Source organism: Loxodonta africana, chromosome 25 (assembly GCF_030014295.1).
Source record: "Loxodonta africana isolate mLoxAfr1 chromosome 25, mLoxAfr1.hap2, whole genome shotgun sequence".
NCBI lineage: Eukaryota > Metazoa > Chordata > Mammalia > Proboscidea > Elephantidae > Loxodonta > Loxodonta africana.
In genome coordinates this window covers 49,023,303-49,046,096 of record NC_087366.1, presented here as the reverse complement: position 1 = coordinate 49,046,096, position 22,794 = coordinate 49,023,303, and the positions used below count along the sequence as shown (strand labels likewise).

The 22,794-nt window shown below is 34.8% G+C and overlaps 1 protein-coding gene across 6 annotated transcripts in view; it reads right to left on the bottom strand.

Moving 5' to 3' along the window:
* CDC42BPA (CDC42 binding protein kinase alpha) overlaps nt 1-22,794 on the bottom strand; it is a 341,599-nt gene that overhangs the window by 59,907 nt on the left and 258,898 nt on the right. For 5 of the 6 annotated variants that reach the window (XM_064276784.1, XM_010591060.3, XM_003410927.4 and 2 more), the window contains 5 exons: nt 21,104-21,228; nt 15,069-15,174; nt 14,494-14,642; nt 12,646-12,737; nt 8,483-8,556 (listed from right to left, as the gene is read on the bottom strand). In XM_064276784.1, coding sequence (XP_064132854.1) covers nt 8,483-8,556; nt 12,646-12,737; nt 14,494-14,642; nt 15,069-15,174; nt 21,104-21,228 — 546 coding nt within the window. Of the gene's footprint in view, nt 1-143; nt 183-8,482; nt 8,557-12,645; nt 12,738-14,493; nt 14,643-15,068; nt 15,175-21,103; nt 21,229-22,794 lie in introns of all 6 variants that reach the window. The other variant, XM_010591062.3, reaches the window with a different exon arrangement.

Below are 22,794 nucleotides of genomic sequence, written 5' to 3'. Positions count from 1 at the left end.
ATAGTAGGAGCAGCCGCACAAAACATGCAACAAATGTAGTAATACATCACAAAAAACGTCAGCATGTTCTGCAACCACAGGCAACAAGGGTAGGAGGTGGGGCAGAAGGGGTGATGGGTACACAAAGCACAATCGTCTCTTACACGTCTGCCTTTGCTAGCTGGAGTACAGGATGAAGAGTGCTTCAACAAAGAAAGGAGAATACTGTATGTTACAAATATTTACACACATAACACTCTCAATGACTTCTACTGTATTAATAAAGTATATAAATATACAAACAAAGCCACCTTTTTGGGTAGATTGAAAGTACAACTGTTTTCAAGAAAAACTGGAGGATAAGACAGTAAAAACAAACAAACAAAACAGTTGCTCAGATTAGGTCTAAAGGTGATAATATAGTGTTCATCGGACCATGCACAAACAATGACTCACAAAATAATGCTCCATACACAAGTGCTGGACAATTCCTTTTCTGGAAAGGTTTGCAGTGGTAAATTGAAACATACCAGAGGAAAAAAAGGACCTAAATCATTCTGATTCAGTGCTGGCAGGCATTTAACAAAATATTTAACTGGCTTTTCTCCAACCGTTTACCTACCAAATTTTTACTCTTTTCAAAGACAGCATTTTAAATACTAAGAGCTAAATTATGGCTTCAGAATTATTGAAAATGGACTAAAACAAAAACAGTTACTTCAACAATATCATCCATCCTGACTATACATTAAAATCAAAAAACCAAATCCGTTGCCATCGAATCGATTCTGACTCACAGAGATCTTATACATTAGGCTTAGTCACGAGAGGGACACCTTCACTTTTCTGACATTAAAGAATTAAGTAAAAAAAAGTAGTAATTATCTCAAATTTTTTTCAAGTTTTTGAAACTTTGCATAAACAGTAGAGTTTTTCAAATATGAACCATACCTACTTAAGGAATTTGTTATATTCAATGCAAACGAATATTTAGAGTTTATGTCAAATACTATGCAGATGTAAGGAATTAAAAGATAAACAGGGTACTTTGTGCACCTTCAAGCAGTTCACACACTGGTAGGGAAGATAATATGCTAGCAACAATGTGATAAATGCTGTAACAAATATATATATATATACACACACACACACACACATATATGATTTTTATGGGCATCTGCAATTTTTTTTACAGTAGGGAATTTATAAACTGGGTCTATAAGAGCTAAAGATGGTTTCAGACGGAAGTGCAAACTCATTCAATATTATGTTTTATTTTTACAATAGCTCTGCAGATAGGTAGACAGGAACTATTATTTCTTTCTACAGGAAATTGTAATAGAAGGTGACTTAATAATGTCCTAAAGAGTATGTGAGTTGGAATTGACTCGACGGCAAAGGGTTTTTTTTTTTTTTTTAAGAGTTAACAGAAAATCAGGATTAGAAGACCTGCAGATTTCTAAACAAACTTTTGTTTCTTATCCCAGTCAGTCTTCCATTGTTAAGGCTGAAGTCTCCAAGTTCAAACTTGGTTACAGTCCCTTAGTTATTAATAGGAAGTACCTCTCTCCCAGTCCAAAATGAAGCTTGTCACTTTACCCCTCTGTTAAACCTTTCAGTAATTATCACACATGGGGCCAAGTGAATCTAAGCTCCATAAATGAAATTTAAAGTCATCCTGATTCTGGTCCCTGTCTATGTCTTCACACTCATTTTTCATCAACCCCTGTCTCACCCTTTCTGCTTTCAGCAAACTGAACTGAAATCTCCCTCTGTTCCCCAGCCCCACTCCCACCTAACTATGCTCTGGGTACCTAGAATATACTATCCGCCCTCTTATGTAGCTCTACTTTTGTTCTGCTGACTATACTCAGGCCTGACAGTCCAGCCCAGGCATTATTTCTTTCAGAAAGCCTTTCTGGACCCTTCTGGTTCAGTTAGGTATCTCTCCTTTGTGTTTCTGTGATATACAGTCATATCTTTTATTACTGTATTTCTCACATAGCATTATAAATATCTGTTTATTTATTTGCATTTTCCACTAGACTGTCAGGTCCTTAAGGGCTGGAAATACTGAACAATGCTTAGCATGAACCCTGTATATTAAAAAGTTCTCAATAAATGTTGAATGAACACTTCTGAATGGCCACATTTCGTATGGCACTTACCACTTTGCACGTTGCATAGTTCATAACTATGTATTTATTTTTCTTATTAATAAAGTAAGCATTTTGAGGTCTAGGTCTGTATCTGACCAACTTTGTATCCAACATTGTGCACAGTACGGTACTATACATATAAAAAGTACTAAAATATTTAACATAGAGAAACTTTTACTTTTTGGCTATCCTTACTTCTTGACCAGAGTGTGCTAAAACCATGAAAAAGGGCATGAATAGCTCATAACAAATATATTACCACTATACTAAAAATAAGTCACAATGTACATCTCCTAAAATTATCTCTGAATATGAAAGACAACGTATTTTCTAAGCTGAGATTGTTTAAAACCAATATGAAGTCGCCACAGCAATAAGGTCCTACTTAGAAACCAGACATCTATTTTTATGTTTTTAATATAAAAGCATGAATTTTACTTCTCTTGATGATGCAATTAGAGAAAACCAATTAATCTCTCTGTCTCTCCCCGGACATATACACCCTCAAATACCATGATTTTCTATAAACATTGAAAATGGTATCATAGCTAACATTGAACACCAGAGGTTGTCTTAATATGTAATCAGATACCACTTAAAAACGTGTATTTCATCTCTAGGTCTATGAATTGCCACCAGAATTTTAAGGCTGGAATATGGAGGTAAGCACACAAGCAGAAACCAAAAGTAATTTATCTTACAGACATATAACTTGACTAACAGTTTTTAAGGTTCAGTTAATAAATTCCAAAGGTCTTATTTAATAAAACACCAAATAGGCATATGGACTATATAGTCATGTTTCTTTCTACCTAGATTGCCTAAATATATGAAATATATAGCATACAATAATATGTATGTGTAATATACATACAATAGGCAATAATTGCTGCCAAAATTGAGCAAGGATCGCGTATGAGAATCTTCTCAAGTATGAGAGTTTCAAGTCAGGTTGTTTTGAACATGTAGATGGAGCTTATTCCTCAGATGGAGCTAGGCATGATTTTGGCCATAGAATTAAAAAATCTTTACAGCGCATGTTTTAAAAATCTGTCTTCCACTAGCTCTTGATTATGATCAACTTTCTCCAGATACAGCTAAAAGTATGCTGCCAAGCCTCAGATCTCTGTGACTGGTTCTGTAAGATGTGAAAGAAGATGAGGGAAAGAATGATATTAAAAGCAAGAGAAGCATGAAGGAAGCTAGGAGCCAGGGCTGAAAGGAAGTATTTCATGACATCTTAGCAGGATTTTATATGAGGTCAAAAGCTAAACAGGGACTCAGCCTCCCAACACTCTCAGCCTACTTGCTTCTCTTATATGCCAGAATGTAAGGAATGAAAATAACAGCAGGAGAACCAGACGGCAGGTACTGTCTCTATTCCTTTATGTCTAACATTTATATTATACAGTAAAAACCTGTGAAAGCCAGAACATGTGTAAGGTGAAAACCTGTCAGAGAAGGAAAAGTCAAATATTTCCCACTGAAATGAATGATAGAAAAGCGGTAAGGCTGTACCCTGCCAAAGATGGAAAACTTGTGAGACCCGGAAAAACAAAGTACCCCCATTGAGTTTCAGCTCTCACAGGTTTCACTGCAGTACTTTAGTTCCTTGATTTGCTCTTTCCTTAGCACACTGGAGTAAGACAACCTCCAAAAGCAAGTGGAGTATGTTCCCATTAAGCCAGGCAAGTGAGCACTTTCAGTTTTTGTGAACTGGTCCTAAATGAATATAGAATTGTAATTTAATAAAACTTTAAATTTACCTGGTTTATGTATTTAATATTCTGACAGTATGTTTATTAAGTATAAAGAATAAGTAGTTCATTTATATGACCACAATTAGTGCTACCTTTAATACAGTCAAACCAAGATTTTTTTTTGTTCAGTTGAAAAGAAGAAAATGAATTAGACAAAGTAGAAGTTGCTATAAGGTTGATCTGATGACCCCCGGATCTGTTACCATAAGGACAAAGGAAACAGATGGGAGAGTGAAGTGGGAACTCTAAGCTACGGCGCTTCATTTGCCCTTCATCCTGTTTGTTAGCTGGAGAATGAGGCTGGGCCTAATGTGGACTAATCATAGGCAATCCATGGTTGGACATGCGGGTTTGGGGGAAAAGATGAGGACAGAAGAAAGAATAATTCCCACAGAAAGGATCCTGGTATCTGTTCTGCTTTCTCAACACCTCATCTGGGAATGCCTTACCAAACAGACTACCTAATCAAAGTGGTCTGTTTCTTTTTATTTTTTTTCTTGTATTAATGATTTACTGTTATTTAACAAAGTACCCCAGGACATAGGGCTTTAAATAACAATAAACCAAAAAACCCAACCCATTCCCTTCAAGTCAATTCTGACTCACAGTGACCCTATAGTACAGAACTGTCCCACAGGGTTTCCAAGGAGCAGCTGGTGGATTTGAACTGCTGACCTTCTGGTTAGCAGCCGTAGCAACTATCAGTTTATTTTTAAATTAACTCGAACCCCTTTTTATCTGTCCTAAAGAATATCATACATTCTTTATCACCACTTCCCTTCTCCCCCAAAGAGTGAGAATCCTAGTAAGTCACTCTTTTGTGATAAATAATGGATAAAACTACTCGGCTGAACACTTTCTAAGTGTTTCTAAGTTGTCTGAACAATGTGATTGAAAAGGAAAATATGCTGCTCTGAATGTCTTCCATAACTGCCCAAAATCCCAGCATTCATTTGACTGCTGAATTAATATGCAAAACATACAATATTGGTTCAAATAAAGAAATTATAGTTTTAATAGGCCTGTGTGGGAGAATTAAGGAGAAAAGCAGAAGGTAATTTTGGAAGAGAAGATGCACTGTTGGAAAAGCTCTGAATAGTCAGAGGACAGCTTGAGGGCACTGGGCTCCCAGGGCCAGAAGGAGCACGTAAATGACATGTGAACACCAAAAGAAAACTCCCTTTTGCTTAATACTATTCTTATTTCCTCCTATTCCTACAGCTTCCAGCTATAGTCAAATTTTAGGTCTTCAACATAATCTTCCTTTCTATAGCAATGAGATAGAAAACAGAAGAGAATGACCAGACGGATGCTTATTATGGGTTAGTTAAGCATTAGAGTCTACTTCCTGTAGTCCTTTTATTACATTTATGTCCATGCTCACCACAATCAAGATTTTATTTATTCCTTAAAAATCCAAACGCCTAGCAGACAGGAAGCTACAGAACTTGAGTTTCATACTAAATATCATGGATGCTGAACCCAAGGATGCCAGGGACAGAATACTATTATTCAAAACATTATTCTACTTTGACTTTGTGGATAAAGCGGGAAGGATGGTCATGGCTGTGAACTATGAAGAGAAACAAGAAGTTTGTGCCATAAAGTATGAATTGAGCATATAAAATATTAAAAAGTGGGAGATTACTGCTGGCCTTCCTCTTGACAGATAAAAATAATTTTCCACATGGTAATATAAGTTGACAATTCCAGAGAAAAGTATACAGTGATCCACATTAGTGGTGGGTGGAAGACTCAACAGTGAAGAGCTAAGAAAGTATCAAAGCAAAATTGAATTGATGGGAAAAGGAAAAAAAAAAAAAGGAAACAAAGGAATACAGGAAGAGAAGGGAACCAGCCTATGAGTAAGCAAATAACAACCAGTATTAGCGAGGGCATTACACATATTGTTTCTATACATCCTCAAACGACCTCATGAGATTGGTGCTATTATCATTCCAGTTTGTCAGATGAGCAAACTGGGGAGTAGAAGGTTAGGTGATTGCCCCAAATCATACACTTAGAAAGTGGTAGAGGCAGGATTTGAACCAGCTTATGTGATTAGCCTAGAAACTGGGAGCATGGAGCTTAGGAGGCAAATGAGGGAATACCACATCTTTTAAGAGTTAGAGCCTGACTCACAAAGATTCAGGCAGCCTTTGTGAACTCAACCCCTTTTGACTTTTTGACCAGGAGTTCCTTTATACTGCTGTGGAAGGAAAGGGGGTGGAGAGAAGAGTTTGTTAGAAAGAAAAATGAAAATGGTTGTCTTGTGGAAAGAACAATTAAAATAATTTACTCAAATTTCTTTCTGTTCTTCTTAAGGTGAACGATATCTGTATGGAAACACCATATTGAGTGTTTTAGTATACTGAACAGCAGATTACATCATGCAATATCATTGTACATAAAGAGAGTTCTCTTTTTATCACACTGTAGAATCAACCAGAATAATTCTTTATCTCAAGAATAATAAAACAGCTTCCATTTAGAAGTGAAATACACGCACTTTTATATAACTATTTTAAACATATTAAAAATCACTTTTTTTTTAAAATAGTAATCATAAAAATTACTCCAAATCAAGAGGTACCTATAGTAGAAGATTGTTCTTTATAGTCTTCTGAATATAATACATTAGTCTATTTAAAAAAACATAGGAATAACACATTTAAAAAAATTTCCTTGGTTTTAAAAACAGTTCAAATGTATCTGAACCCATTTTATTTCCCGATTTCTGGAAAGGCTGAATGTTAAAACAGGAAAATAAAATGCTTTACAACAAGGATTATTATGCCGTTTAATGTGGAATAAAGACGATTTTTATGCCAGGCATTTCTATAAAAAGAATTAATGACATACATTTTATAAAAAAAGGAACTTCTAAATTATTAAATCTATAGAATTAATTCAGGAGAGAAAATGATAATGCAGTCAATTTATAGTGTATATATCAATTAAAATCACTTTCCACCTTAGAACAGAAATTCTGTCAGCATTAAAAATTGATTTGTACTCTACTATTGTGTAATGATAAAACATATGAGAGAATTTAATAACAAATATCACTTTTTCTGATTACGCCAGAGGATTTATTTTTAAGCAACATAGAAATTAAATAGTAAAGTGCTAAAAAGAAGAGGGGGAAGTAAAACAGAAATCATTATAAAAAAATGAGCAATTATTTATATATAAAGTGACAAAAGTCAAATAAGTATCCTAGCCTTTATAAATATTTACAAAGAATGGAAATACAGAGATTCTCTGATGGCCAAATTATTTTTCAAAGTATATTTTTTACTTTATTATGCTTCATTATACTTGAGATAAGAAAGAAGCACATTTTGGCCCACAGGAAAATTTTGAAGTGTGATATTTCTAAAACTGACTGCATTACTGGGAAATTCTTCAAATCAATTCACTGATCTCTTACTGAAGGATGCATTGGTTTGAAAAATCAAAGACTTACGTCATCCAAAAAACCAATCAGTGAAGATGAGGAAGAAGAAAAGGAATCCTATTTAAAGAATACAGCAATAAAAAAAAAAAAAAATAGAAAATATGGATGAAGCAATTTAATAAGAACCAATAAGAACCGATTTGATTAATAAATCAAATATTTTGTAAAACAATTGAAAGGCAAATGACAATAATTCAAATAAATGAGAAAAGCAGTCACTGTCATTGTTTCTCAAGAAACTTAGATATTCATTAGTTATTCTGAAAGTGATTTTTTTTCCTTTTCCCAAAGGAATGAAATATAACTCATATGCTATGCTCAAAATTTACTAAAATGAAGCTCATGGCAAATCATTAATAATGAAATTAAATGTAAGCACTTTAGAATGTAACGACTAAAGGTAAGCAAGCCTGCTTTGAATTTTTCCCACTGGAATGTAATCAGCTCTTTGAGGAAGGAACACCAATGTATCATCCACACCTAGACAGTGCCTTGCATAGAGATACATGATTAGGATCTGTCAAATAAAAATATAATCACTAACTTAAATTTTCTGACATAGAATTATACTTGGTAATACAAAACTGATTTTGTTTTTGAGCAAATAATTTAAGTCTCAAGGAATGACAGAGAGTCACATAATCACCATTTCATTATTATGAAGTCTGCCTAATAGAACCTATGTAATACTTTTAACAAAAAAATTTCTTATTGTATACTTAAAAAAAAAAAAAAAAACAGCCAGCAATGTCCTATTGCAAACTTAGACATTTTCACCTGTTTTTGCCTCTGTGCTTTGGAGAAAAAAGAAGTGTCAGGCTTATTTCAAAAGCTGGAATTTGTTCTGTGCTTATTGTTTCTTAGGGGAGGAGATAAAACAGCTTTTAAATTTAATAATGACTTTGACGTTTAAGACCTTTCTTAGATGTTTTATTATATATATATGTGATTATAGTTCACATAAAAATGTACGACACACGCCTTCCCTAACATGTTTTTGTTTAGTTAAGATTCTAGGTCCGCTTATGCGGGATGTGATAAAGGTTTTATTGCAAGGAAATTTTAAATCACAAAGTGAGTTTTAAATTGAACCAGAGAGGATATTTTAAAAGTTTAATACTTACTTCAAGTTGATCCCCATCGGGAGGCGTATTCAAAAATGCCAAGAAAGAATGCTGTGAGTCTTGGTGCTCTATACCTAGAAAACAGCAGCAACTTTTTTTTAAACTAGCACAATTAAAACTAATTTTCATGGATAACCTTTCCTGTCTGAATCTATTAAAAGCTGTTCACAAACTACTGTATTTCAAAGATGATCAATATTACTAACTACATATTAAAAAAAACTAAATATACATGTGTTTCTTGTTAAACTACATCAGTTTTCTAAATATACATGTGTTTATTGTTAAACTACATCAGTTTTCATGAAATACTACTTGTTTCCTGAGTTACTTGAGTTCTTTAGTTTCTTTTCCTATATGTCATTGCTGTTAGTTGCCGTTGAGTCAGTTCCGACTCACGCTGACCCCCTGAGTGCAGGGCAGAACTGCCACATAGGGTTTTTAAGGCTGTGACCTTTCAGGAGCAGATCACCAGGCCTGTCTTTCAAGGTGCCTCTGGATGGGTTTGAACAGCCAACCTTTTGGCTAGTGGACAAGCACTTAATCATCTGTGCCACTCAGGGACTCCTTTTCCCATATAATACATGATAAAAAAAACACATTAAATCTTTTAGTAGCCTTAAGAGAATTTAAAAAATTTAATACTTATTTTTCTAAGTGAATTTGTCACCAAAAAGTTCTGTTTTGAAATACCCAATTCAAGGTATTGTTTTAAAATTGACAGAATGAAGAATCTAAACCCCAGTTTTTCTCAGATGAATAAAAAAAGTTATAATTTTCAAAAAAAATGCATAATTTTCAAAATAACTCTTAAAATATGCATACAGTGACATCTAAATAACCCAGGGAGGAAAAACCAGAAACAACCAAGCGCACATTTTTTATTTCCATATCCTTAGCAACTGGCATCAACTGTTGTTAGGTGCCACCGAGTTGGTTCTGACCCACAGTGACGCTATGTACAACAGAAGGAAACACTGCCCATCCTGCACCATTCTCATGATCATTGTTATGCTTGAGCCCATTGTTGCAGACACTATGTCAATCCATCTCATTAAGGGTCTTCCTCTCTTTCCATGACCCTCTACTTTAGGAACCATGATGTCCTTCTCTAGGGACTGACCCCTCCTGATAACATGTCCACAGTATGTGAGACATAGTCTTGCCATTCTTGCTTCTAAGGAGCATTCCGGCTGTACTTCTTCCAAGACAGATTTGTTCGTTCTTTTGGCAGTCCACGGTATATTCAATATTCTTCACCAACACCACAATTCAAGGGCATCAATTCTTATTCACTGTCCAGCTTTCCCATGCATATGAAGTGACTGCAACACCATGGCTTGGGTCAGGCGCACCTTAGTCTTCAAGATGACAGCTTTGTTTTTCAATACTTTAAAGAGGTCTTTTGCAGCAGATTTGCCCAATACAAATTGGGTTTGATTCTTGACTGCTGCTTCCATGGGTATTAATTGTGGATCCAAGTAAAATGAAATCCTTTACAACTTCAATCTTTTCTCCATTTATCATGATGTTGCTTATTGGTCCAGTTTTGAGGATTTTCATTTTATGTTGAGGTGTAATCCATAATGAAGACTGTGGTCTTTGATCTTCATCAATAAATGCTTTAAGTCCTCTTCACTTTCAGCAAACCAGGTTGTGTCATCTGCATAATGCAGGTTGTTAATGAGTCTTCCTCCATTCCTGATGCCATGTTCTTATTCATACAGTTCAGCTTCTCAGATTATTTGCTTAACATATAGATAGAATAAGTATGGTGAAAAGATGCAACCCTGATACACACCTTTCCTGACTTTAAACCACACAGTATCCCCTTGTTCTGTTCAAGATTGCCTCTTGGTCTATGTACAGGTTCCTCATAAGCACAATTAAGTGTTCTGGAATTCCCATTCTTTGCAATGTTATCCATAATTTGTTATGATCCACACAGTCAAATGCCTTTGCATAGTCAATATAATACAGGTAAACATCTTTCTGGTATTCTCTACTTTCAGCCAGAATCCATCCAACAACAGCAATGATATCCCTCGTCCCACGTCCTCTTCTGAATCCAGCTTGAATTCCTGGCAAAATTTTACTTGCATGTGATATTAATGGCATTGTTCGATAATTTCCACATTTGGTTGGATCGCCTTTTTTTGGGATAGGCTTATATATGGATCTCTTCCAGTTGGTTGGCCAGGTAGCTGTCTTCTAAATCTCTTGGCATAGACAAGTGAACACTTCCAGCTCAGCACCTATTTGAAACATCTCAATTGGTATTCTGTCAATTCCTGGAGCCTTGTTTTTCACCAATGCCTTCAGTGCAGCTTGGGCCTCTTCCTCCAGTACTGGCATCAACTAGTTATGTGCTTTTTATATTACTGTCTAACAATAAACAAAGTTAGGACCCGTTGGGTGGTGCAAATATTTAAGAGCTACTGGCTGAAAGGTCGGCAGTTTGAATCCACCCAGAGGTGCCTTGGAAGATAGCTTCTGAAAGGACACAGCCTTGAAAACCCCATGGAGCAGCTGTACTCTACACACATGGTGTCGCCATGAGTCGGAATTGACTTGATGGCAACTAACGACACTATCTTAGTTACAAGGTAAGGCACTGTGTTCAGAAATTCATTCAGTCTATAAGTGTCAATGGAGGGCCCATTATGTGCCAGGTACTATTTTAGGTACTGGGGATATAGCAGTAAACAAAGTAGAAAAAAAAAAATCCTTGTCTTCATTCTGTATTATATTAAAGCAGTATAATACATTATATCACAACATACAGTGAAATTTTATTATTCTGCAGTATTCAAAATACAAACACAAGGCTATAGGTTAACATGCTTTCTTAAAGCACTCTAATAAACTGTTTTCAAGTTTACATCTATTCTAAAAAATGATGCAGTCATTGTTACCTCGTGTAGTATCCTGCATTGATCTCTTTTCTATACAAATTGCCTCAAAGGTTGCACGTCTTATGTACTCTTTTTCCCTTTTCTCACTAAATAATGTATATCCCTTCCACTCTTCATGAATTAAAACCTGGTTTGGTTCTCATTTTAGCATGGATGGCTTGTGCCCCTAATCTAAGTTCCCATGCACTTTTTCTGGGCTCCTTACCTTTTCCTGGTCATTAAATTCAGACAACAACAATTTACTGAACATTTACTTTTAATGGCTTTTCATGTTAGCTCCTTTATGTGGTTACCCTCTGCTCTCCACAGTTTAAACAGCAATTGCAGAGACTCAAGGCTGGGGAAGGGTAGGGAAGCACTTAGGCACAGCAGAAACCCATTGCCTAACTCAGTATACAGTCCTTTGTCAGGAAAATGAACTTCTAATAACGGCACATAAGATATCCTTTCATTAAAAAAAATAACATTCTGAACTTCTTTTTATTAAATCTTCATATTCTTAATGCTCATATTATGGGAAGGAAGTTTAAGAAGTTCATGTAATAGAATCATCAAGTAATCTTGAGTTAGCTTTCACATTAATGGAAAAATACTCAAGACAAGTTTTTAGGAAAACGGTAATAATCTTGGGAATTTCCACAGGGCAAGCAACCTAAGAACCAAACACAGAAGATAATGAGATGCCAAAATAATTCTTCATTACTGAATTGACCTTTTAATACTGAATTAGATTAATCTGAAGTTATTTCATACATTATTTCCTCAACTACTCTGAGAGTGAATCACCCCCAAGATTTTTTACATTTTAGGAATGTAAGAAGTGCTAGTAAATACTTCAGTATCTTTCCCAATTCTTAAAATTAACACACACTGTCATTGTCAGAGTGATTACCTTATAACATTTGATAATATGATAAAATACATCATAAAATAAAATTTGCTTTTCAGCTACAAAAATATTATTCATGAAATAGTCCATGGCATTGAAAAAACAGTCAAATTTATGGCAATGTGACTTTTTCTGTTACTATAAAATCTTAAGACGATATTAAATAAAACAAAATGACTCAGAGAACAGTCTACCAAAGGTGTGTGCTTAACACATGTAAGACATATATTAAAAAATGAGCACCAGAGCTGCTTATGTGAGCAATTCTCCCACCTCCACAAGCAGCTGACTGTTACATAATGAAATGCACTCAGAGCAGAACAGTAAGTCTGGAGTGATGCAAACACTCGTTCCCATACCCTTTTCAGATCTAAGCTCTTCGGTGTCCTTTATCAGTTGTTCGATTTCTGCTAGGAGTTCCAAGTTCTTCTTCTCTGAATCTTTTAGTTTACTTAAATGAGGGACAAAAAAAAAAAGTCATTAATTTTCATTGTTGGTTAGTGAGCCATCTTGTTTGTAATTGAACTTACTTTGTTTAAATGTCAAGATAAAAAAAAAAAAAAAAAACCCATTGCTGATGAGTCAATTCTGACTCATACTGGCCCTACAGGAGAGAGCAGAACTGCTCCAAAGGGTTTCCAAGGCTGTAATCGTTATGGAAACAGACTGCCATATCTTTCTCCCGTGGAGCAGCTAGTGGGTTCAAACTGTTAGCAGCTGAGTGCTTAACCACTGGGCAACCAAGCCTCCTTCAAGATAAATTAAGGGAAGGCAAATCCAGCCTGTCATCTATTCTTATGTAAATACAGTTTTACTGGAACTCAGTCCTGCTCATTCATTTATGTATTGTCTATGACTGCCTTTATACTATAATAGAAGAGGTGAGCAGTTGTCATAGAGACTATATGCCCTTAAGCCTAAATACGTACTATCAGGCCCTTTACAGAAAAAGTCTGTTGACCCCTGAACTAAATTATTAAATTAAAAAATGCTATAAAATCAAAAGTTAGTTTTAAAATTCTGTTAAGAATTTTTTTCATAAGAAATCATGAAAGTAGAACAAATACATAAGTTTATAATTTTCAGTGTGACTCGTATCTCTAATTTATGAACAAATGTGTGTCTTCATATGCCTAGGGCATATGAAGAAAAATCATACCTATTCCAAATTACAACACAGAAAATGACATTCAGCACTTCTTATGCTGGGATCATTCATATTCTCCAGAAAAAGCCTTTTTTTTCCCTTTTCAATATCACACAAGCCTCTTTAAGTAAAGAATAGTTAATTTACGTCTCAATTATTTACAGCAAAAAGTTTATAATTCAACAGGAGTGCCATGAATCTGGCCACTTATTTGATCCAAAACATTAACAACTAAGACTTCTCACCATTAAACACTAATTTATGGGCTTATATTTCTTCTCATGAACACAACACTTTTGGAATCTTTGGTATTTCAAACAGCAAATGGATTTTTATACCTATTTTCATTTGTGACTTGAACTTTGCATTGTTCTTCTATATCACCTATATGGAGTTATTGTTGGACTATGTTTTTTTTTTTATGTTTATAGCCAATCCAATTATGATTATCATTTTATCATTTATGTATCCACAGTATAATTTGCTCTATTCTTGTGATAAGAATTGAAGGAATATATTCATTATCCAAACACCCCAGAGATTCTGTGACGTACTTTTTAAAATACATATAAGAACATAAAAAACAGTAATTATAATTAAAACATATTATATCATTTATGAAATTTACCATCAATAGAATGTTCATTGTAAAAGGGTCTATGGTAGAGGCTACAATTTTCAGAACACTGCACTGTGTTCTGGCTATATATTACATTTTTATACTAATATGGTATTTGAACATGAAAGACTTTTGGATTTAATGAAATAATATTTGAGAATCAACTAAATGTACAAATAAGGGGAAAAGTCAATAATGGTATATTAATTAATACTGTTAATTCCACTTTATGAAGAAGGCAGAGAAAAACAAGGCTGTATTAAAATCCTACCACTAGAGATAAGAGTTGAAAGCATCTATTTGTTTTCAAATCTTTATAACTTTTTACGGTCTTTTTTTTTTTTTAAGTGATAGGCAGGAAATTAAACATATAATTTCTTTTCAAATACTTTTTGGCAAACTTAGAAATTATTCTAGTAGGACTATATTATCAAATCTTACCATTCTGTTATGATGTTAGATGCTTTAACTTTATTCAGCTCTTCTTGAATGGCCTGTTTGGCTCTTATTTCTGCATCCAGAGCTGACTGCAACTCCAATCTAGCTGACATATCCAATTTTGCAAAGCGACGCATCTTCCAGGGCATATCCTGTGAAATAATATGACCGTCTTTTTAGCTCCATGCAATTTTATTTTTAACATTAAAATTAATTAAGCCAAGTGAATTTGGGAGCTATGCAAAAGTACTGTCTCTCTCTAATAATAGACTACAATAGAAATAGTTTTTGTGAAAATATATTATTTTTCATTAAATTCAGAAATAATTGTAAAGACACATATAAAAGAGTTCATTTTTCAGCTATTACCAATAATGGCTACCCCTACAAATTACAGTTAAATAGCTATGTTGAATGTTTTCCTAACCTGGAAAAGACCTGGGCTAACCAATTTCTCATGAAAAAGTTTACAGTAGGCTAAAGTCCACAAAAACTGATATAATCAGATTTTCATGTTTTTTTTTTGAGCCTTCTTTTTTCTAATATGACATGTCTCCATGCAAAATGGCAGAGCTTACTGTTGCCCGTGTACCCAAGCTGGCATTTCTTAATGATTCCAATTCTTCAGTCATTTTAGAGGCTAAAGCCTGAAGATACCCTCGTGCATCTTTTTCATCACTGACCCTAAAATATACATAAAAAGACAAAGTACAGACATTAAACAAACAGGAAATCTCCAATGAGACAGTATTTTAAGGCTTCATATTTAAAAAAAAAATTTTTTTTTATAGACATAAGTGATAACTGATAGAAATTTAAAGATTTTTAAAAGTAGCTTCTTTCAAGAGGTCTATTACAATACTACTACCTGTCAGCAGGTGACAAGAGGTTTCTTGAACTGTGACCCACTGCCGTGGAGAAGATTTCAACTCATAGTGACCCTAGAGGACGGAGTAGAACAGCCCCATAGGATTTCTAAGGCTGTAATCTTTACGGAAACAGATTGCTGTGTCTTTCTCCCATGGAGCAGCTGATGGATTTGAACTGCCAACCTTTTGGTTAGCAGCCAAGGACTTTAACCTTTGTGCCACCAAAGCTCCTTACTGAACTGAGTTATCTACAAATTAAAGCTGGCGATGTTTAAAAAAGAATGAGATACTCATCTGATAAACTGGTAAAATTCACCCTTAAACCACAGGATTAATATTCTTTTAACACTAAATACATGCGTGTGCACGTGCATGAGTGCACAAACCCACACACAACCCCCACACCCACACCTCCGCCCCACACGATGATTTCTAGAGGAGACTATGATTTCCTGGTAACTGGATTCTGACATTCTCTTATGAAAGCAGAATACACCCTTCATAAAACTGAAGTATATTAAGTTTAGAAAGTTTAGTTTAAAATGGAATATTCTGCCAATATTAGGCTTGTATTGTAATAAACACATAAGTGTTTTCTAAAATGATTAATAAAATATAAGTCAAAGAGAAAAGATTAAAGTCTACAGAAGCTCAGTTTCCAATTTACTGTTTTAAGACTATCTAGTTGATGCAACTATTATGCTTTTTGATAGAAAAGTTTTCAAATTATATTCAATGAGACAACAAAGTTCACATTTTAGAATTTCTCAAGACAAAGTTTGCGTTTGTTACACCTCCTCCAAAACACAGAAGGCAGGGTGGGGTGCAAGTGGGGATTAAGAAGCCCCAGGATCTGAAAATCTACAAAAGAAGGTCTTAGTCTCAAAAATATAAAAACCTTTGGTATCTAGGAAGCCAGAACGGCACAGAGAAAAAAAAAATGGACGTGAATTTTGCAATGCTCTGAAGTGTGTATTAATATACTTTTGGGGAGATGATTTGCCTTCGTGTAGGCTGGTTGTTTTCACTAATAAATCCATGCTATTGAAGCTATACCTCTGGTAAATCACTATGTACCTGGGATGTGTATAACAGACAGGTTTAAATCTTGGGCCCTGCTTTAGCATCTCTCAGAATTTAAAATCAAGAGCAGTCAAATTCATATACAGCTGTTTAAAGGGGGTTTGATGTTCTCAGACAGGAGAGTGTTTTTTTGGAGTTACAAGCAAAAGAATCTATAAACAGAACCAACAAAACCACTGTAAGAGACTGCCCACTCTAGTGATAGTTACATATTTTTAGGCATTATGTATATGTATATGTTTTTATTGTCTTTTAAAGAAAATGGCTTTAGAAAATACTTTAAGAAAGTCTGTGTAGGATTGGGGCTATTTTCCTCTAACATTCCTTAACTTTGGACACCACAACTAACTACAATCCTTTTGTTTAATTATCCAAACTATAGAAAAAATTTTTTTTTCTATAGTATAAAGAATAAATGCAGATAGGGGAAGGTTATCTTTTATAGAGTACAAAGAAAGACACTTACAGAATAACAATGCAGAAAACTATATTATCACTTAAATGGCCAGGTTAACAGGCCTCAACTAGTGCTGGTTTAGTGTCTACCACAGCTGAGAGATCTTGGTTTACACAAATTTCTGGGAACCTGTGAAGTCCACTGTGTTTTATTAACTTTGGAAATAAAAAAATTTCTTGTAAATCGCTTTTATGTTGTTTGGAATTATGACAAACCATCTCTTCTTTCTAACTTGGCTTTTTATTTACATGTTGAACACATTCACATTCCCTTATCACTGTGGTCTTCCACTAATCCTCAACTTTTGATTAAACCCATGTCTCTTTTTCTTGGCTACAGAGCATTACTGAGGAGAGCAAAAAACAAAACAAAACAGACTCAGTTGGCTACAAACTCTTCTCATTTAAGTTTCTTTGGGCTCCAGGTCTTGCACAACAATTCCTTTTCATCATCATTGCTGTTTGTCTATTTCTGACCTAGGTCTTTGAAAATCTCACTTCCCCCAGTCCAACACTACCTCTTGCCCCTTGCCTCTAGGCCATCTGGTTAAGTCTACTCACACTCATTCTCTTACCTTTTATTTTAACAGTTTTAAAGGCAGTTCTCTGGTCTTTCCTTGAGCTAAATCATTCATATGTAGCACTGATCTCATAGTTATAATTACTACATGCAAATAATTGTCTTCTCTACCTCATCTTATATTACCAATTTAATTATTTCCACTGTTTTCTTTCAACATGTACAGACCCTTCGTAACCCCCTCAAAATGTTCCCTATCCCAGCTTCCCCAAACCCCAACATTCTATCTCTCTCTCCCTTCAGTGTTATAGAAGTCCCTTGGTGGTGCAAACAGTTAATGTGTTCAGCTTCTAACCAAAAGGCTGGAGGTTAGAGTCCACCTGGGGCACCTAGGAAGAAAGGCCTGGTGATCTACTTCTGAAAAATCAGTCACTGAAAACCCGACGGAGCACAGCTCTACTCTGACATGCACGGGGCTGCCATGAGTCGGAATCGACTTGATGATGGTTGGTTTCATTGCTATATTTATTTATATCTAACTGCTTTTGTATTTAACCCTTCAGTCACCTATAGACTCCCTGAAGTCTGATTTCTGTCTCAACTATTTTGCTAAAACGATAGTCTGTTAAAATAACTGCTCAATTACAAAAGGCCAACTTAGATCTGTTTTGTTCTTCTGGCATATTTAATCCTGTCCTCCCAACTTCTTTAAAAAATTTATCAAGAATTACTTACTAAATACTTAGAGAAGAAGATATATAAGATATGATCTTTGTAACCAAACCCACTGCTGTCAAGTCAATTCTGACTCATAGCAACCCTAAAGGGCAGAAGAGAACTGCCACATATAGTTTCTAAGGCTATAAATCTGTATGGAAGCTGATTTCCACATCTTTCTCCCGTGGAGCAGCTGGTGGGTCCGAACTACCGACCTTTACGTTAGCAGCCAAGTGCTTAAACACTGTACCATCAGGGGTTCTTCATCTTTGTAAAGTTGGGTATATAGAACATACGTAGTAGAGTGATTAAGGACTTTGATTCTTGAGTTAAACAGATCTGGGTTCTAATCCTACCTCTGCTGCTTACCAACTGTGTGATTTTGGATGTCACTTACCCCTTTAAATCTGTTTTCTCACCTGTAAAATGAAGATAATAATACCTACTTCATAGGACTGTTGATAATTAAATAAGAACACATGCAAATTTTTAGTCCAATGCCTGGAATATACTATATTTCAATAAACGTAAGTTACTATTCTACACATATGAAGATTACTGAGTGAGAAATGTTTACAATAATGTAGATAGATTGAAATAATCCATTGCCTCTGATGAGCCAATGGTGAGAAGGAAAGTCCTTGCCCTATTACAGTGGTGAGAAGCAAGGTCCCCTTGGTGTTAAAGATTTTTATATGGAAGGGATATTTCATAGGAAAAGATAAAAGGGGTACAGTGAGAGGGGTTAAGTGCCTTCAAATGAGGTTATACCTATGGTAGCGTTTGTTCTGTATTAAAACTTAATTTTCCCAGTAGAAACATTGAAAATATTGTATACCACAAGTTTCCATAACCTTGTTTTGTCATTACTTCACTTTTTAATACATCAGTTCGAGAAAATGGAAATAACCCAAGTCCCACTATCTTTTTTAAGCCTGGATATTATATCTTAGAGAGCTAACTTTCAAAAGTGAGAACTCTGATAATAGGAAATACATCTCTTATTTTAGCTTACTAAACAGTCGCCACAGAGTCAATTTCAACTCATGGTGACCCCATGCATATCAGAGTAGAACTGAGCTCCACAGGGTTTTCAAAGGCATGATTTTTTCAGAAGTAGGTCACTAGGCCTTTCTTTCAAGGTACCTTTGGGCAAAGACCAACCTCCAGTCTTTCAGTTAGCAGCCAAGCATATTAAACATTTGCACTATTGATGTGCTTTTTTGCCTATTAGGTATCCAATAATTTGTTATCTTATATATTAATCCATTTCTAAATAACAGCTTTTAAACAAAGTGACTTCCTTGTATTACTGATTTCTTCTGCATATTTCCCTGAATGTGAAAAGTGTAAAATGACTGTTATGTGTACCATATAAAAACTTTCATCTTCGTCCTTTCTACTATCCCTTTCTAGAGAGTTCACACTTAAAGCTTACTTCCTTTACCAGAACCACTTCCCATTCCATTTGAACCCAACATGCCAGTCACTGGAAAAGAGCAGTGGTTTAGGATCTCAAGTCTTTGGTCATACCAGTTTTGTCTTCTATTCAGTCATTGTTAGCTCCACTTTAATTTTAAATTTGTTTACATTATAATGGAGTTACAAAATGAAGAGTCATAATTTTTGCTATTATAAACTTGGCTAAAGATTGGGTAAAGATTAAAATAATTTCATTTTAGAAATGTATATTTGATGACATGGATGTAAATTAAACATTAATGAACCATTAACTGTACTGTTTGGAACACAACCAAATTTCCACAATTTAGGCACTTTCCTTTAGATATGCATTGAATAGTTACACATTCATAAGCTGAAGATTAGTTAAAATAAGAACTCTATGGCGCAGTGGTTAAGAGCTTGGCTGCTAACCAAAAGGTTGGCAGTTCAAATCTACCAGCTGCTCCTTGGAAACCCAGTGGGGCAGTTCTACTCTGTTCTATTGGGTGGCTATGAGTAGGAACCAACTCGATGGCACGTAACAACAACTGTTAAGTCCATATAAAAATACTTGAGTCATTAGGTAAGATTACTAAAAAAAAAAAAAAAAAATTTTTTTTTTTTTTTTTAAAAGGACAATGTTTATTCACTTTTGATTTTATTTAACAAGGAGACTAGTAACCTAGTATAAGAACCAAAATATGAGCAGAGGAAACAAAAATTCCCAACAAATGATGCTCTATGGCTATATGAAAAAACTAGTTGTTTTGATATGAATTAAAAATCTAAGATGTGCCAGGAAGAGTATAAAAAAGTCGGAAAGTAAATATAAAAAGTTAAGCGACCTATTTCCACTAGATAATAACGTTCCTATTGGATTCTACTTTCTCCATTTACTATAAAAATATGCACTATTTTTACAAGTACCAGACTGATCACTTAATGAATGAATGAATATGAAGGTTACTAAAATAATTATTCCAAATTAAACCCCAAGAGCTTAAGGAACAGCTGATAAAAGTAAAGTGTAACCATTTAAGGTTTTTAAAATGTCATGTGTGAATTATTCTGTTACCATTATGCAAGAAGGTAATAGCTCAGCATCTTCAGCTTCTAAATTTTTCTCCAGCCTTTCTGTTTCTTAAAATAATCACAAATGCAGTTATTTTGATCTTAGAAAGGAACATCTAAAGCTAGTGGGGTAAGTTTCTTCAGCTCTTAAAGAACCAACTCTGTCCTTTAAGAAGAGGACATTTTTTTTTTCTTAGAATTATCAGCTTTGAATGAAGCTGTGTAAAATTGGTATGAGGTATCTGCAGGAGTCAGGAAGCAGGGGAACAGAACATACAAGACAGTAGAACATAAATGACAGATAAGTAATAAAACTGCTTTTCCAGGTAACTTATTTTTCCCAGCAAACAAATAAGATAAAGAACACGTGAGTAGCCTCCCAGAATTCACACCAATTTTTTTGACCATATGCCCACAATCACCCACGAAAACGTATGTTTAAAAGAATACTCACCACTGAATTATTTCTGTGATTTGGGCTTCCCAGTGTGCAACCGACTCTTTCTTGCCTGCTAGGTCTTTGACCTCTTCTTCTAGCTGCCGATTGTGCGTACTTAAGTTCTCATACAAAGCGGTAAGCTGAAAGGCAGTTTTAAGACATGTCTGACTTTTTGGATCAGGAATTCAAGGTCTCAGATGCCTTTTGTTAAATCTGATAACTCATCATCTTCCACTAGAAAATGCTTGTCCTCCTGATTCCTTACCATTACATACCCTTCTGGTCTCCAAATTTAAAAACATCAAGTATTCTTTAAATTCTCCTTCTCCCTTCCCTTAGCCCCTATAGTAAATCGGTTCCATTCGTGAATGTTTTCTTTTGCCTGAAGAACTCTTCAATTCTGCTGGTGACAATACCTCTCAGTTTTTTTTTTTTTAAGTCTGAAAATGTCTTTATATCATCTTTTTATTTTAAATCTTTATTATGAAGAATTTAAAAAATGGACAGTATAGTAGAAGTGAATTCCTGTATTATTCTAAAATATCAGACAGATAATTTATCTATACACATTTCTGCAGGTCTCTCTAAAAAAACCAAAGCTCTCTCTTTTTAAATACAATCACAAAACCATTTTTTATACTGAAACAAATTTGATAAGTTTTCTTATGTCATCAAATATGCAGCAATTGTTCAAGTATCCAGTTATCTCAAACTGTCAAAAATCTTCCTAATAGTTTGCTAAGTTGAATCATGATCCCAGTAAGTAAACACAGGTTAATGGCTGATGTCTTTTAAGGCTCCTTTATTTTATAGGCTCCCCTCTGGACTTTTTTCTTGTAATTTTTGAAAAAAGGAGGTTGTGTGTCTTGTAGAGTTTTCTATAGTCTTGATATTTGCCCTCCTTTTTTAAAGATATTTCTGCTGTGTATAACATTCTAAGTTGGCAGTTATTTTCCTTCAGCACTTCAAAGATGTCATTTCTTTTTCTTCTGGATTCCATTTTCTCTGTTGAGAGTCAGTTCTCAGTCTAACTTTTGCTCCTCTGAATGCAATGTGTCTTTCTCTTCTGGCTGCTTTTAGGATTTTCTGTCAATTGTTAGTTTTCAGCAGTTCTTCTATGATGTGCCTAAGTTCATTTTAATTTATTATCTTTGGGGTTTGGGGCACTTCTTGAATTTGTGGGTCAATGTTTTCCATAGGTCTTGGAAAATTATGGGCCATTAACTGTTCAGACATTGCTTTTGCCCCAGTCTCTCTCGCTTCACTTTCTGGGAATCCAAATAATTGTATGTTACATCTTTTCATTATGTCCCCTATGTCTCATGCCCTCTTTTCTGTATTTTCCATCCCCTTTAGCTCCTGTCTGTACTTTAGTCTGGAAATTTTTTGACTTACCCCATCCTTTCTTTAACACTTTCTAATCTGTTGATAAAACCTGCTATTGGGTAATTATTTCAGTTATTTTATTTTCACTTCTAGAACTTCTATTTGATTCCTCTGTGAAATTCCTCTGCTGAAATTCTTCATCATGTCTTCTATTTTCTTGAACATATCACATAGTTATTTTAAAGTCTATTTCTAAAAATTCCAATACTTGGAACCCTGCGGGTCTGTCTGTACTGAGTACCAGGCCATCTTTTCTTTTTTTGTTGCTGTTCATTTTTTTTCTCTTGGTTTTCAGCCATTTGGCTGTGTCTAGTATGCTT